Source organism: Ctenopharyngodon idella, chromosome 17, assembly GCF_019924925.1.
Source record: "Ctenopharyngodon idella isolate HZGC_01 chromosome 17, HZGC01, whole genome shotgun sequence".
Taxonomy (NCBI): Eukaryota; Metazoa; Chordata; class Actinopteri; order Cypriniformes; family Xenocyprididae; genus Ctenopharyngodon; species Ctenopharyngodon idella.
This window is the reverse complement of record NC_067236.1, coordinates 20,107,887-20,123,698: the sequence shown is the minus strand read 5'-3', so window position 1 is coordinate 20,123,698 and position 15,812 is coordinate 20,107,887. Positions and strand designations below refer to the sequence as shown.

General features: G+C 35.8%; 3 protein-coding genes across 10 annotated transcripts in view; all 3 read left to right on the top strand.

Moving 5' to 3' along the window:
* Positions 1 to 801, top strand: part of LOC127498082 (NACHT, LRR and PYD domains-containing protein 12-like) — a 47,594-nt gene extending 46,793 nt beyond the window's left edge. For all 8 annotated transcript variants that reach the window (XM_051867047.1, XM_051867044.1, XM_051867039.1 and 5 more), the window contains one exon: positions 533 to 801. In XM_051867047.1, coding sequence (XP_051723007.1) covers positions 533 to 761 — 229 coding nt within the window. In that variant the 3' untranslated portion in view covers positions 762 to 801. The remainder of the gene's footprint in view (positions 1 to 532) is intronic.
* LOC127498084 (NACHT, LRR and PYD domains-containing protein 3-like) overlaps positions 1 to 3,163 on the top strand; it is a 50,250-nt gene extending 47,087 nt beyond the window's left edge. Inside the window, exons 7-8 of the mRNA XM_051867050.1 lie at positions 2,816 to 2,863; positions 2,941 to 3,163. Of these exons, the coding sequence (XP_051723010.1) occupies positions 2,816 to 2,863; positions 2,941 to 2,950 (58 nt within the window). The 3' untranslated portion in view covers positions 2,951 to 3,163. The remainder of the gene's footprint in view (positions 1 to 2,815; positions 2,864 to 2,940) is intronic.
* Positions 2,329 to 3,876, top strand: LOC127498106 (stonustoxin subunit beta). The gene is made up of 3 exons (XM_051867091.1): positions 2,329 to 2,424; positions 2,816 to 2,863; positions 2,941 to 3,876. The coding sequence occupies exons 2-3, from the start codon at positions 2,824 to 2,826 to the stop codon at positions 3,495 to 3,497; spliced, it is 597 nt and encodes a 198-aa protein (XP_051723051.1). The 5' UTR covers positions 2,329 to 2,424; positions 2,816 to 2,823; the 3' UTR covers positions 3,498 to 3,876.
* Positions 3,877 to 15,812: the final 11,936 nt, after the last annotated feature.

Sequence of the window (15,812 nt, the reverse complement as noted above, 5' to 3'; positions counted from 1 at the left end):
ATGAAATGACAGCAAGTTAAAGGTGGGGTAAGCCACTTTTCAAAAACGCTGTTGGAGTTGGACATTGTTGATATTTAAAATCAACCCAAACAAACCCACCCCTCTCTTCATTGCTCTGCCTCCAAAACTCACCTTCCAATCCTAACCACCTTGGTCTGAGTCAGTAAATACACTGTTGTGTATTTACTGTGCTGTGAGCTCTTTTGTACTGTGTCTAATCTCTCTTTCTGCATCTCTCTTTCTGTTTTTCAAAATCTCCCTCTTGTCCGTTCTGTCTCCTCGACCATCATACGCCACCTAATGTTGATTGGTTACACATTTGTTGTTGGTGTTGGCCCGACTAACTTCCAAACAGTGTTTTTGAAAAATAAAAATAAAAAATTGAATGAATATATATCAAAATCAAAATTGTGGTTTTTTCCTATATCCAAATTAAACTATATTGCCCAATCTTTCTTTTTACTTTTCAACACTACAACTGATACAATATATTTGACTGTGTTTGTGTGTGTGTGTTTCTGTGTGTGTGTAGATTATCTGGTTGTATGGTGACAGAGGAAGGCTGTTGTTTTCTGGCTTCAGCTCGGAGTTCAAACCCCTCACACCTGAGAGAGCTGGATCTGAGATACAATCACCCAGGACAATCATTAGTCAAGCTGCTCTCTGATCCAAACTACAGACTGGATAAACTCAAGTATGTTCAACACTCACAATCATTCTGTCATGGGCCCCAAGCACCCACGGAAAAACACGAGTTTTAATCCTTTCAACTTAACCAATAAAAATTGATTGAAGCTTTCAGACACGGCCTTCTTTTTATTTTTATAGTTCATTTAAGACAGTTTCTATTTCGTTAATGTCGAGAGCGCATTATTGTAACGCAAGAGCGCATCCATGTAATTTGTGAGCACAAATCTCTCTGCTCGAACGTGGACGTGCTCAAACTTTGTCCTGTCAGAAATCTTGACGTGCTTTTTCTCTAGAATTATCTTTAATTATTTAATGTTGCCAGAAGATTTCAGTTATGAAATAACAGTTTAACTTGTCACGAAATTACGAATTAATCTTTGTTTCATGAGACACCATTTTCAAGCTGATTTTACTCAGCCAGTACTCTAGTTATTAATTATATTATTTAATTGTTATTTGAGATAAGTGCTTATTGTATATAGGTATGTATTTTATTTAATAAACCAATGATCATGCAGTCCCTTTGTTTCTTTTCGCCAGACACAAATAACTTTTGTGTAATGAATTCATTCAAAAAAGTACTCTCGAAAAAAACTAACACCAAATATAATACTGAGTAATGAGAATGTTATAATGATTTCATGCATTTGTTGTGCACATGAATGATAACTTAACCCAGTTAAGTTAGGATAATGGAGAGTGAGCACCCCCCGGCAGAATCATAAATCAGCGCCTATACATCCTGTCGTGTGTTTGTACGTGTGTGTGCTATAAAGTTATTGCAAACTCATATATACATAGATCTCTGCATACAGCACATATATACACATACACATACATACTGCACAGTGTTGGAAACCTCAGAAGCAAAGACCAGGAGACTTGGTTGTATCTTCAGCAGATTCTTTATTGAGAACACGTGCTGTTGGTAGCTGCAGTCATCAAGTCCAACTAAGCCTGTGCACATTGTAGTTTATACATTTTAGGGGGTAGTGCTTAGAAATGGAGACAAAGCACCTGGCTGACGACCTTAAACAAAGCATGCAAATGATGCATCCAGGTATAGGAACCCGCCTCAGACTCTAGATTGTCGCAAGTCCTAATCCAATCAGCATAACTATTCAAAGAATGGGACAGGGGCTCCAAGAGCCATTAAAGACAAAGGGGGAGAGTCTCATTTGACTTACAATAAAGAGAACAAGAACTGGCAGAACCTCTTGCTACAAACTTTGCTTAATAGTATCCTTTTCATTACCTTAAAATGGCTTAGTATTCCTAGTAAATCTTAGTATTTCATGTGATGTTATGTCAGGATGTAGGATCAACAGATCTTAAACAGATTCTTAAATTTGTAATCCCACAACAGGAAAATAAGGATGTCTTGAACTCTGTGACTGAAGATGATCCTGATTTAGATCAACAGCTGCTCATAACACTCATATCAGCAGCATCTGAGAAACAGACTCAATCTCTGATCACAAAACATCAATTCAAAGCTTGTTGCTGCTCTAGAAAGTAAATTCTCAGTGCTGTCAAAGACATGAAGCAAAAACAGATCCAAGATAAAGACTCAGAGATCACAGTCTGAATGAGAAGAAATTATATCCTCATGATACTGAATAAAGCAGAGCATCTGAACAGCAAGAGATTTCTGCAGTTAGTAGATGAATATCAGTTATTGATTAAAACACTTGCACAAATGAAAGGATAAAGACACGATCAGTGAATGTAAAGGTGAGTCTGTAGATTAAGACTTGAGGATCTTATTCAGTGTTAGAGGCTGTGAATCAGGAACTACATCAAATGATGGAGGACAGACAGAAGATCTCAAAGGATCTTCATCATTAGAGACACCGGCCTGAGTTTGAGATATAGTTCACTATTTTCCAGCTCTTAAGATACATGATAACTTTTGTGTGACGAACAGACAAAAATTTAAGTAATTCCCTTATGAGCTCAGTTCAGACTTTTCATGTTTGAAATTTGAAAATGTTTCTTAATTTTGTTTTTGATAAATTAACATGATTCTCAGCTTTTAGATGAGAAAATCATATTCAATTTAATACCCACTTTTATATTTATAAAAATTCATTATGTAAATTTACTGTGACATATTGTTTTATAGTGTGGATCATGGAGGAGAGATCAGAATTACAGCAGGACCACAAAAAATGTAGGACACACACACACACCTTGCTCATTGTTGTTTTGTTGTGTTACAAATGTTATAATCTCTCTTCTTGTGTTCAGATGCGTGTGATCTCACAGTGGATTTAAACTCAGTAAACACTGAACTCGCTCTGTCTGAGAGGAACAGAAAGATGACGTGTGTGATAAAGAAGCAACCCTATCCTGATCATCCAGAGAGATTTGATGAGTGTCCTCAGGTTCTGTGTAGAGAGAGTCTGACTGGACGCTGTTACTGGGAGACTGAATGGAGTGGCTGGGTTAATATATCAGTGACGTATAAAAGAATCAGCAGGAAAGGAAGGAGTGATGACTGTGTGTTTGGATCCAATGAAAATTCCTGGAGTCTGTTCTGTTTTAATAACAGATTCACTGTCAAACACAATAATGAGAGCACAGACATATCTGCTCCTTCACGTCGCTCTAACAGAGTAGGAGTGTATCTGAACTGGTCGGCCGGCACTCTGTCCTTCTACAGCGTCTCTGACACACACACACTCACACACTTACACACATTCAACAGCACATTCACTGAACCCCTCTATGCTGGATTTGGTGTTTCTTTTTGTAGTTCAGTGTCTCTGTGTGAGATTAAACATCTTCCTGTGAGAAACAACTGAGACACACAGATGAGTGAAAGAAACACACTCACATTATCTCTCTCTTTAACTCACACAGCTGTAAACTCTTTCTCTCTTCTCATCTTAATTTCAGTGTGTATATAGAAACACACATGTTGACTTCAGTCTAAATGAGACACACCACATCACACCATATAAATACTAATATATAGAAGGTGCACAGTGACATTCACACAAATACAAATTGACAGTCTTTTACCAACAAAATGATAATAAAATATTTTTCTCATCCAAACTGAAATGTAACCAACAAACTGATTTGAAATGTTCAAAAGCATTTATATATTTATATATTTTTAAACAAAACACAAAATGTGATGCTCCATCAAGTTTCAATAAATAAAAGATGCATGTATTTTTTTCTGATTTTGATAGGTCTACCATTATTTTGGAAATTATCACGAGGACCATTATTTTGTCAGAAGTTTTTGTATTTCCATAAAAATGTGTATATCAAACATTCATGCAGATAAGAACTGTGAAAAATGAATTTTACAGCTGGCAAGGAGTACTTGCTGATGTTGAAACAATGTCTGTCTGTTGTAGAGAAGCCACAGTATTTGATGTTCATGCCTCTGTAATATCTCACCCCTGTGGTGACCTTTAAGTGTAGGTCTTGTCTGGTCCTCAGGTTCTTCATCACTGCAGTGTTCAGGATGTTGGTGATACTCCTTCCAACACTAAATGTCATCCAGCAGGGGGCACTGACGCTTAAAGAATTAACTAAACAATGTAACCTGAAGCCTGAATGACTGATAATGATAATAATGTAAATGATTGACAGTGATAATGATAATGGATAATGACAGTAATAACTATTGTAAACAAATGCTGAATTAATGTGCAGTTTTACTAAAAACAGTGACGATGATTTGATGAAGTAACAGAAAGCACCTCAAGGAATAGTTTATCCAATAATAAAAAACACCATTAAATATTATTTTTAATATTATTTGTAATGAAATATGTTATTATATATTTTTACCATGTTTCAAACAGAAAACACGACAGCATAAGGAACAATATGACATAAAAATAACATAACATAAAAACATAAAAATTTTGTTTTTGGGCTCTTCTAGAACATGTTTTTATGGAAGCTTGTTTCCGCCACTGAATAAAAAATAAAAAAGCTACTTTTTGTCTGACAATTGTGACTTTTTTCTCAGAATTACATGATATAAACTCGCAATTGCGAGTTATAAAGTCAGAGTTGCTTGATATAAACTTGCAATTGTGAGAAAAAAAAAGTCAGAATTGTGAGATTAAAAGTCGCAATTATCTTTTAAAATGGTCGTCTGAAGCAGTGTGTTGTGATTGGTCAAGCACTTCGAGTGTGTTTGTGAAATGTCCCGCCCCTTACCATAACCGCCAATTTCAACTAACTCAACCAAGCCCCGTCCCTTTATTCTGCCTATGAATTATTTAAATGAGGAATATTGTGACGTGTTTGTTCCCGGAAGAAAACTCAAGACTACAATGGAGGCGTTTCAGGGAGTTCAGAAACAGAGACACTGATATAGAGAAGAACTGGAACTTCACAGAGCTTTTTTATGCTCAAACAGCAACATTACACACTAAAGACAGATGAAGATGGGAAAAAGCAGAACAAAGATGCAAAAACAACAACACATGTTTAGAACAGCGTGAGGGTAAATAAATAATGACAGACTCTTCATTTTTGGGAGAATAATTCCTTCTATAAAGCGAGAGCTAAAGTTTCCATCATGACATTAGAGAGTTTGTTTATATCCACTTACATAACGGTGAGCTGAGCGTCATGAGTGTGTGTGTGTAAACTGAAGTGATGTTACAACATCACAAACACTTCCGGACACGACCATATGCAGGTTATCAAATCAACAGAGGAAAACTGATTACAACATCTGAACCGCTCACAGACACAGAAAACTACCATGAACTACCATGGTACATGTCCACAACTACACAGGGTTACAATTATATCATGACCAAAAACATGCTCTTAGTAGGTAACCCTACCTAACACAGATAAAACTCAAAATAAATATTTTTTACATTGCAAAAGTGACCTGAGTGAATATAATGCTACTTATCAAAAAAACTAACAAACAAAAACACATGGTATTACCATCCTACACTTCCACAAAAATCATATATAATATAAAAAGGTGGTATTACCAAAGGCTTTATAGAAAGACTGTCCACTCGTATTATTATGAATGGGAGAAAGCGCAGTGTGCAACATGGCGGAATAAGTCCCGCCTTCTAAATAAGAGCCAATTGCCGATTGGTAAAGTTATCGCGTCACTGCAGCGGCCGTTAGAAGCTCCGGTTCATTTAGAAACAGTCAGACACACGCTTCCTATAGATTCCTCTTAAGACTATGCATGTGCATTAGCTTGATCCAGCCTGAAAAATGCCATTTTTTGTCATGATTCAAGCGTTTAGAAACAAAATTTATGAGACAGTTGTTGTCAGATTTCATTGGTGATTTCAAATATGAAATTTAATCGATAGCTTGGAGAACAGCTTTGGAGAATTTGATGTTTCCCCATTCAAAGAGAGAGAGCTGCACTCGCATGACCGAGAGGCGTTTCTAAGATGGCCGCCGAGTGAAATGACTTGTCTTAAATGGGCTTTGGTATTACCATGCTACATGTCCAAAATAATACAAATAAAAACACCATGGTAATGCCATTGTTTGTTCTATTCTGTCAAAATGAATAAATAAATAAATGACTTATTCTGCGCAAACAAGGGAAAATAGCACAAAATAATCTTTATCATTGTGCAGATTTATAATGCAGCACATTTAATGTGTTGATTTGGTGTCTGTGTTTCTTGAACATTACCCCACTATATGTAAAAAATAAATAAATAAATCAACATGCATGTAAATAAAACAAACAAACGTGGTACTACCATGCTACATGTCCAAAATAATACAAAATAAAAACACCATGGTAATACCATTTTTAAAATTATATTCTGTCAAAATAAATGTATGTGACTTATTCTGAGCAAACAAGTGAAAATAGCATAAAACAAAACAATTCATTCCATCATTGTGCAGATTTATATTGCAGCTCCGTGTTTTTATTTTAGAACAGAATGAAGCATTTAATATGTTGATTTGGTGTCTGGGTTTCCTGAATGTGTTTATTTTGAATGTGTGGTTTTGAAAAACACCATAGTTTTACTTATGCATTACCATGCTACATGCTAAAAATAATGCAATAAAAACATAGTAATATCATGGCAGCATGTAAAAACAAGGTAATAAAAAGAATACAATAGTAATACCACAGTAGCATGTTAAAAAAAACAAGGTAATAAGTTGCATAAGTTGGTTGATTTCACTGGCAGAAAGCAGTCATGTTCATGAGCATTTCCTTCAGTGTGCTGTGGAAACTTCAGAGGTTTGGTTGATTGTGGTGAGGTCAGGAGAGGTGCAGACTCTTATTGTGTTAGCAGGAGTTCAGCCAGAGACCGACGGCATCATAAAGCACTCTGATGAAGAAACCGGCTTAAGATGACTCCACGCCGTCCAGACATGAGCACGTTCAGCGCTCACACCCATAATTTCAAACATGTTTCTGGGCTGTAAATGTGACTCTGTGGCTTTGAGTGATGTTGAAGTGGGGAACGTCTCGGAAAACTGAAGCAGATACAGTTACTACTGGTTCATTTGTCCGGACAATATTAAAATTCTGAATGCTTCTTTTTATATCCATGGATTATGAAAAGTAGTGCGTCATTTTGAAGAATAAATATTGCTGCAGCATGGAACCTGTTTGTTAAAGGTGGTGAAAATCAAGTGTTTTAATGTTGTTTATATGTCTATGTGGTGTTTTTAATATGCTTGAAGACAAACCATGTGCAAATTCATCAGTCAACACCATTTTTTAGTATTTTCTCTTTAAAACTGCAGTGATCTAAACACAGTTTCAAGAACGCAGTTTGAAATCACTGGTGTTTCTGACGTCACAAATTACCTTATAACGAATCACGTCAAAGTGGCGGCGGGCTTTAGCGTATCATTAACTGACCGCACAAGGGAGTCTCAAAAGAAGGTTATCCCAGTATATATTTCTGTTGATATGAAAAATCGTGTAGATTTAGCAATATGGCGGGTGTATGATGTATATTACGATGTTATGATACTGTATACTATGTATACTATGAACTATATGCCTTTCTCCACTGACGTTCTGAGTTTTTAAAGCGTTTGTAATGATACTGATTGTTAGAAGGCAGCTGTCTGACTTGCGAACGGGAACATGGTTTGTGTAACATTAGCAAAACATTATTAGCTGTTTGATAACGTAGTCAAGCAAAATGCTAATCATATTAATTACCGTTACAGTGGGTACGGAAAGTATTCAGACCCCATTACATTTTTCACTCTTTGTTATATTGCAGCCATTTGCTAAAATCATTTAAGTTCATTTTTTTTCCTCATTAATGTACACACAGCACCCCATATGGACAGAAAAACACAGAATTGTTGACATTTTTGCAGATTTATTAAAAAAGAAAAACTGAAATATCACATGGTCCTAAGTATTCAGACCCTTTGCTCAGTATTTAGTAGAAGCACCCTTTTGATCTAATACAGCCATGAGTCTTTTTGGGAAAGATGCAACAAGTTTTTCACACCTGGATTTGGGGATCCTCTGCCATTCCTCCTTGCAGATCCTCTCCAGTTCTGTCAGGTTGGATGGTAAACGTTGGTGGACAGCCATTTTTAGGTCTCTCCAGAGATGCTCAATTAGGTTTAAGTCAGGGCTCTGGCTGGGCCATTCAAGAACAGTCACGGAGTTGTTGTGAAGCCACTCCTTCGTTATTTTAGCTGTGTGCTTAGGGTCATTGTCTTGTTGGAAGGTAAACCTTCGGCCCAGTCTGAGGTCCTGAGCACTCTGGAGAAGGTTTTCGTCCAGGATATCCCTGTACTTGGCCGCATTCATCTTTCCCTCGATTGCAACCAGTCGTCCTGTCCCTGCAGCTGAAAAACACCCCCACAGCATGATGCTGCCACCACCATGCTTCACTGTTGGGACTGTATTGGACAGGTGATGAGCAGTGCCTGGTTTTCTCCACACATACCGCTTAGAATTAAGGCCAAAAAGTTCTATCTTGGTCTCATCAGACCAGAGAATCTTATTTCTCACCATCTTGGAGTCCTTCAGGTGTTTTTTCATGTGTCTTGCACTGAGGAGAGGCTTCCGTCGGGCCACTCTGCCATAAAGCCCCGACTGGTGGAGGGCTGCAGTGATGGTTGACTTTCTACAACTTTCTCCCGACTGCATCTCTGGAGCTCAGCCACAGTGATCTTTGGGTTCTTCTTTACCTCTCTCACCAAGGCTCTTCTCCCCCGATAGCTCAGTTTGGCCGGACGGCCAGCTCTAGGAAGGGTTCTGGTCGTCCCAAACGTCTTCCATTTAAGGATTATGGAGGCCACTGTGCTCTTAGGAACCTTAAGTGCAGCAGAAATTTTTTTGTAACCTTGGCCAGATCTGTGCCTTGCCACAATTCTGTCTCTGAGCTCTTCAGGCAGTTCCTTTGACCTCATGATTCTCATTTGCTCTGACATGCACTGTGAGCTGTAAGGTCTTATATAGACAGGTGTGTGGCTTTCCTAATCAAGTCCAATCAGTATAATCAAACACAGCTGGACTCAAATGAAGGTGTAGAACCATCTCAAGGATGATCAGAAGAAATGGACAGCACCTGAGTTAAATATATGAGTGTCACAGCAAAGGGTCTGAATACTTAGGACCATGTGATATTTCAGTTTTTCTTTTTTAATAAATCTGCAAAAATGTCAACAATTCTGTGTTTTTCTGTCAATATGGGGTGCTGTGTGTACATTAATGAGGAAAAAAAATGAACTTAAATGATTTTAGCAAATGGCTGCAATATAACAAAGAGTGAAAAATTTAAGGGGGTCTGAATACTTTCCGTACCCACTGTATGTGTCCAACGTTGTAAAAAAGCGATACCATTGCGCAACATTTACCTCAGTAAGTTGACCGAGTGGATCTCGTCTGAGCTTGTGCGAGTGAGTGTAGGCGGGGCTAATTAGCATATTCATAGATCCGCATATACTAAATAAGGCAAGGGTGTAGAGCTACATTCAGGCTATTTTAAGGCATAAAGAATTTTTTTTCTCAGGAAATTTTTTTTAAATATATAATCTTGGTCATCAAAGATGAGTTTTAAGGGATAAAATTATTGACTCACAGAGGGACTTTAAGTGTGCTAGTATACAGTATTTCAGTATACTATTATAATTTTTGTCCATATTTTGAAATAGATTTTTATATTTTTTTAATATATTGTAATATATTTTATATTTTCTTTTTTACTTCAAGTTTTAGCAATTTTTTTTTTATTTTTATATCTATATAGTTAACGATAATAACCTTGCTATACTTGCTTTCATGTTTGTGTAAGTCTGGACGTCTAACTTGTCGACATGATGTGTTTTTAAAGCAGTGATGTGCCCTAAAACTTTCCACAGCTCGAGACAATTTCAAAACCACACTTTAAAAATATATTCCTGAAGAAACCCAGACACCAAATCAACACAATTAAATGCTCCGTTCTGTTCTGAAACACAAACACACAGAGCTGCTTCATAAATCAGCTCAAGATTATTGTGTGCAGTTCTCCCTTGTTTGTCTCGTTTTATTCGTCTTTATCAGTTATTTAATTTTTACTGATAGAATATAACAAATAATCATAATTTTTTACACATTCAAATATTTTTTCTCAGCTGCATCATATATCAAATAAAAATAAAATATCAAACATGTTGGGAAGAATATGGACTCATTAGAGGTTTTATTTCTGTTTTTGCTTGATCTTTTTGTTAAATATTCCATTAAAAATGAGAATGTTCTGCTCTTTTCTAGTTAATAAAAGCAGATGGAGATCAGAGGCTGTCGAGCTGTAAAAAGGACCAAAAAGTACAATAAAAACACCAGCAAAGAGCAAATGACAGAATTTTTATGTTTGGGTGGAATATTTCTTTGAAATGTCCAGAAGCTTTTGTTATGTCTGAACTACATCTGTTTAATTGTCTGGCTTTTTCATCTCCATTGTTTCATCGCTGGTATACAAATATACATATTCATGCAAGAACAAATGAACAAAATCAACAAACTCACACTGTTACCACTATCACCCATGCCAACTCACTACAGAAGATGATCCTCACTGCGCACAAGATTTCTAATCGAATGCATTTAAACAAAAAAACCTACTATCCATTATTCATCTTGAGAGTGTTTTGCATTAAACTGCTTCATGCAACTTTGATCATGTTTGTAAACTGGATGTAAATCCGTCCCTTAAATGGATAGTTTACCCAAAAATGAAAATCTGCTGGTAATTTACTCTCCCTCAGGCCATTCAAGATGTAGGTGACTTTTTATCTTCAGTCAAACTGTAAGGAAGATTTTAGCTGAAACCATCTTCATACAATGGAAGTCAATGGGTGCCGTCACTTTGAGATTCAAAAAAACATATGCAGACAAAACAAAATCAATACCCACGGCTCCTGACCAAACATTAAGAAGCGAAACGATCAGTCTATGCAGGGAAACATTTATATTTTATACAAAATATATATTTTACAAAATAATATTTACACTACAATTGCTATAAAATCAAAGCCATATGTCTAACCAAGTTGTTTTCCGAATTTGAAGTTGATATCACACAAATTAAAGTTCCCATGAGATTTTGTTTAGGCGCAATGCCAATAACAGCCACCGGGTGTCAAACACACTCTATTGAATTTTTTTAATGCATTCTCCTGTAACAAATGAATATATTTCTGTCAAAATATCACTTCTATCACAAAACAGTTGCCAAATATGGAACCTTGAGTCTCAGACCTTTCCAACTATATGCGTTTATAAAATAGTTTTAAAATACATTTTGTAATATGAAACATGACACCGCCCACTATAAGAGAGGAGCCTGTTAAAAGGATTTAAAGTACTGTTTTCATGGTAATGCAATGTCCGATTTCAAAACGGTTTTCACAGATTGAATTTTGAGTTTTCCAGATTTCAAATGATACCTAATTTAAATAGAAATATATATATAAAGAGTGTCATTCATGGTAACACATTTGGTATGTGTGAAGTTTCCACAGTCTGAGCAGTGAAAGTGACCCAACGGTCCCTAATGATCCAATAGGATGTTTACTTATAAGAAAAACATCTCGGAATTTCCTATGGATATAATGAAACTTTGGCATTTTAACATGTTAACTCAGATAAACGTTTACACAACACGTTCACTGTGGTCAAGCTTTTGTGTTTGTTAACAACCCAAAGCACTTCAGCAACTGTGATTCATGCTTGAAAACATGATTTCACTTCGTAAATCATTTCCATCTGCTCAATTTGCCAGATATGCCCAGTATGTCCTGGAATTTCTTCACTTATTATTTTTGATGAAAGCTCTGAGCTGATGTCCAGTCCTCTGAATGTCACTCATATTGACTCAATATATTACAGTGAGATCAAACAAAGTTCAAATATATAACTTAAATATCTGTTCTTACTGTAAAATGACCCTTTAGTGCCATAAAAATGCCTTTCCTTTTCCAGTAACATCATGATGACGGTAGGAAAAGCAGGAAAAATGTTGCACACCATAAAACTATAGCAAACACACTTTTTAATACTTGTTCCTGGCTTCATTTTTTTTTTTTTTTTTTTTTAAATGCAATGCTGTGTGTGTGTGTGCATGAAAAACATCTTTTAAAAGACTCCATTTTAGTAAGTAACAGCCACTTTCACGATCTAACCAATTCCCAATGAATAATTAAGTCCGGACTTGCATATTCTTCTTGATGAACATCCTTTTTAACTCATAAATAAATCAGACTACGGAAGCTAGAATGATTTTGAACGGTGTTTCAATTTCAAAAGTGTCTTTCTCGAGGGAACAATGATGGTAGATCATCAACAGTGATTATTGGAGATTGAATCTACAGACTTAATCTACAACACATAATCTAAACATTGTCCTATAATCGCACTGTTCAGAAAAACATACACTACTAACACATTTATAAAAAGATTTCTATTAGCACTGTCATGATTCCTCGATTAAATTTACCCCGTGTAGATTAACCGGCAAAACACCGGAAGTGGCGCATTCCAAGGATGAGAATCCATGAACCGCATTATTAGACCATTTTATACAGCTGCACAATGTATTTAAACCATTTAAAAATCATAATATAATATAGTGCTATTGTGAAATCACAAAGTCTGTGATTCAGTTAAATAAATATATGCGAGTTTCAGAGTGAAGCATGACGCTTTAATTAAAGGATTGTTCACTTTCAAATGAAAATTATGAAGAAAGTGTAAACTGGCATCGCGTCAGTTAAGCTTTTTCCGTAAGTTGAATAGGGAAGGCATAGGATGTAGCGTAAGCTTTGTGAACTGCAAGAGTTTTACACTTTCTTCGTAATTTGAATACAGAAGGCGGTCTGGCGGAGGCTAGATATTTTACTTCATAACCTGTTAAATATGGATAATTTTTTTACACAAATGCATTGCTTCGCTTCAGAAGGCCTTTATTAACCCCCCGTATGGAGTACGTTTATGATGGATGGATGTAGACGGAAGCACTTTCTTCAGCTCATACTTGTTGATCCCTGTTCACTGCCATTATAAAGCTTGGATGCGTCAGGATATTTATTAACATATTTCTGATTGTGTTCATCAGAAAGAAAAAAGTCAAATACACCTAGGCTGGCTTGAGGGTGAGTAAAGCTTGGGCTAATTTTTATTTAAAAGTGAACTAATCCTTTAATTACATGCGTGCATGAGTGTCTCCACACAAGCTCAGTCTTTGCATGTGCTGTTTATTTGTGTTTCAAATAATGTGTATTTTGGAAACGCATATAAAGTCGCATGTAAAGTTGGGTGGCTAAATATCATGTTATCTGGGGTCGCTTCAACCCACGGACATGAGAAACAACCTGCGGCAACAGTGTTAAAGTAGCCCATCCGCGGGAAAACTGCAGACTTGGCAACACTGATTATAACGTTCATCTGGGAACACAACGTGTGCCATTTGATCATATTTGTAATGTAAATCATTTATAAACCGATGCCAACACAGGAGAATATATAAATATGTTTCTAAATATGCAAATTGTCGTTAATCGCGATTTCAAAATAAAAGTTGCTGTAGCATTTCTATCGTAAAGATAGATGGTCAAATATTAAAGATTACGTGGCTGTTTGAATTAAATGTTGTTTGGCCAATATTAAACAAGGATTTGATCATGCTGTAAAGTGTAACAATCATCATACCGTTGGCACCCTCTGCAGGCATTTGCAATACGTAATTTACATAAGTTAATTGTTTATATTATTTATTTTAATAGCGTTGTTCAATAAAACAATATGATTACTTGTTTTGGATACTTTATTTGAACCAACTGACCCTTCGCCTGGAGTTTGATTGACAGGCGATCTAACCAGTCATAATGCCGAATCCGCCATTTTGTCCGACAAAGCAGTCAGGGGAGTTAGTAAATTAACGTTGCTGGACTTGAACTTTGAAAATGATGTGTACTGATGTCTTTCTGTGGTTGAAATGTGGTTCATTCATGTTTATTTGATGATATATATTAACTAGTAAGAGGAGATGATCGGTTCACGTGCAGCTTGATCTGAGGGGCTACAGCAATCTGTCACGACACATTAAAGAGCCACGAAATGGTATTTATTGTTTAAATTTCTTTAAAAATTTCAAAATTTGAGACTTTGTTTCATATCAAAAGTAACCTGCTCTGTCTTGTCTGTCGATGTGTTGTCGTGTCCTCTTTGCTCCATGATGTATTTTTCACTGTGAGAACATGATGTGTGGCGTGAGAGCGGCATGACTTGTCGGACATAGCAACAATAACTAAAGGAGGCGGGTCTTTGCGAATGATCAATTGTTGCGTCATTGTTACTAAATATGTATTTTAAGTTATTTTAAAGGCTGTGCCGATTACTTGATTAATCGTCAAAATAATCAACAGATTACTCAATTACCAAAATAATTGTTAGTGACAGCCCTAATTTACATTTCAAATAAATTCTGTTCTTTTTAACTTTTTGTTCATTAAAGAATCCTGAAAAAAATGTATCACAATTTCCACAAAAATATGAAGCAGTACAACTGTTTTCAACATTTATAATAATCATAAATGTTTCTTGAGCAGCAAATCATCATATTAGAATGATTTCTGAAGGATCATGTGACACTGAAGACTGGAGTAATGATGCTGAAAATTCAGCTTTGATCACAGGAATAAATTACACTTTACTATATATTCACATACACTGTAAAACCTAACAGTTGTTCTAACTAACCTTTTTTAGTAAACTTTACTTAATGTCCAAGAATTTGTTGAACTTACTTAAAACAATTTAGTAATCTGTACTGTTTGCATGCTATGCTTTTTTACTCAGAAAACCCAAGTAAAAACTCAAACTTGACTGGTTTGAGTACCATTTCATCAAGCACAAAAAAAAAAAAAAAAGGGTGGGCCAAAAGTTTTTAAGACTTTTCACTCATTTTCTCCACTTCTGCAGTTATTTTTCTTTAGTTGCATTCACTCATTTTCTTGAAATTGATCTTGAATGTTAAATTATCAATACAACTAAAACATTTGGGATAACGTCACATAAGTTGACCATAAATTCATTTTGATTTCCTAAAATTTCCTCTCACCATTTTAGTGATTAGCGTTTCCTTTGGTTGTGCACTTGGAACTTCACTTATATTATTATAACCCTCATCCAGTTGATTCCAATTGATTTCCAAAGGGGAAATTACAGTTATTTGTGGTTTCAAAGGAAGAGACATATTAAATAGATTGCTTTTAAAAAGTAACATAATTTGGCACTAAACCAATAACTAATTTAGACTTTCTGTAGAATTTTGGTTTACTAGATTTTGTCACTAACATATATATCATAAACACCATATTGTGAAACGTCAAACTTTTACGGGGGTTGATTCCTCTTTACTTGAGCCAGTGCCTTGCAATCAACCTTGTTCGAGTCACACACAGACATTAACATTCAGTATGCAAAACACAACAATGGTAACAGTTATTTATTTATTTATTTTTTTAATTAATAAGACCATTACAGTTTTATTTGCTATCATTGTTGGGGTAATACTGACACAAGACAGCAAATAAAATTGTAAAATAAAGCCACAAACAGTAAAACAAAGCAATCACTTTATTTGTGCCGCAATCCACTCTGGAAGTAC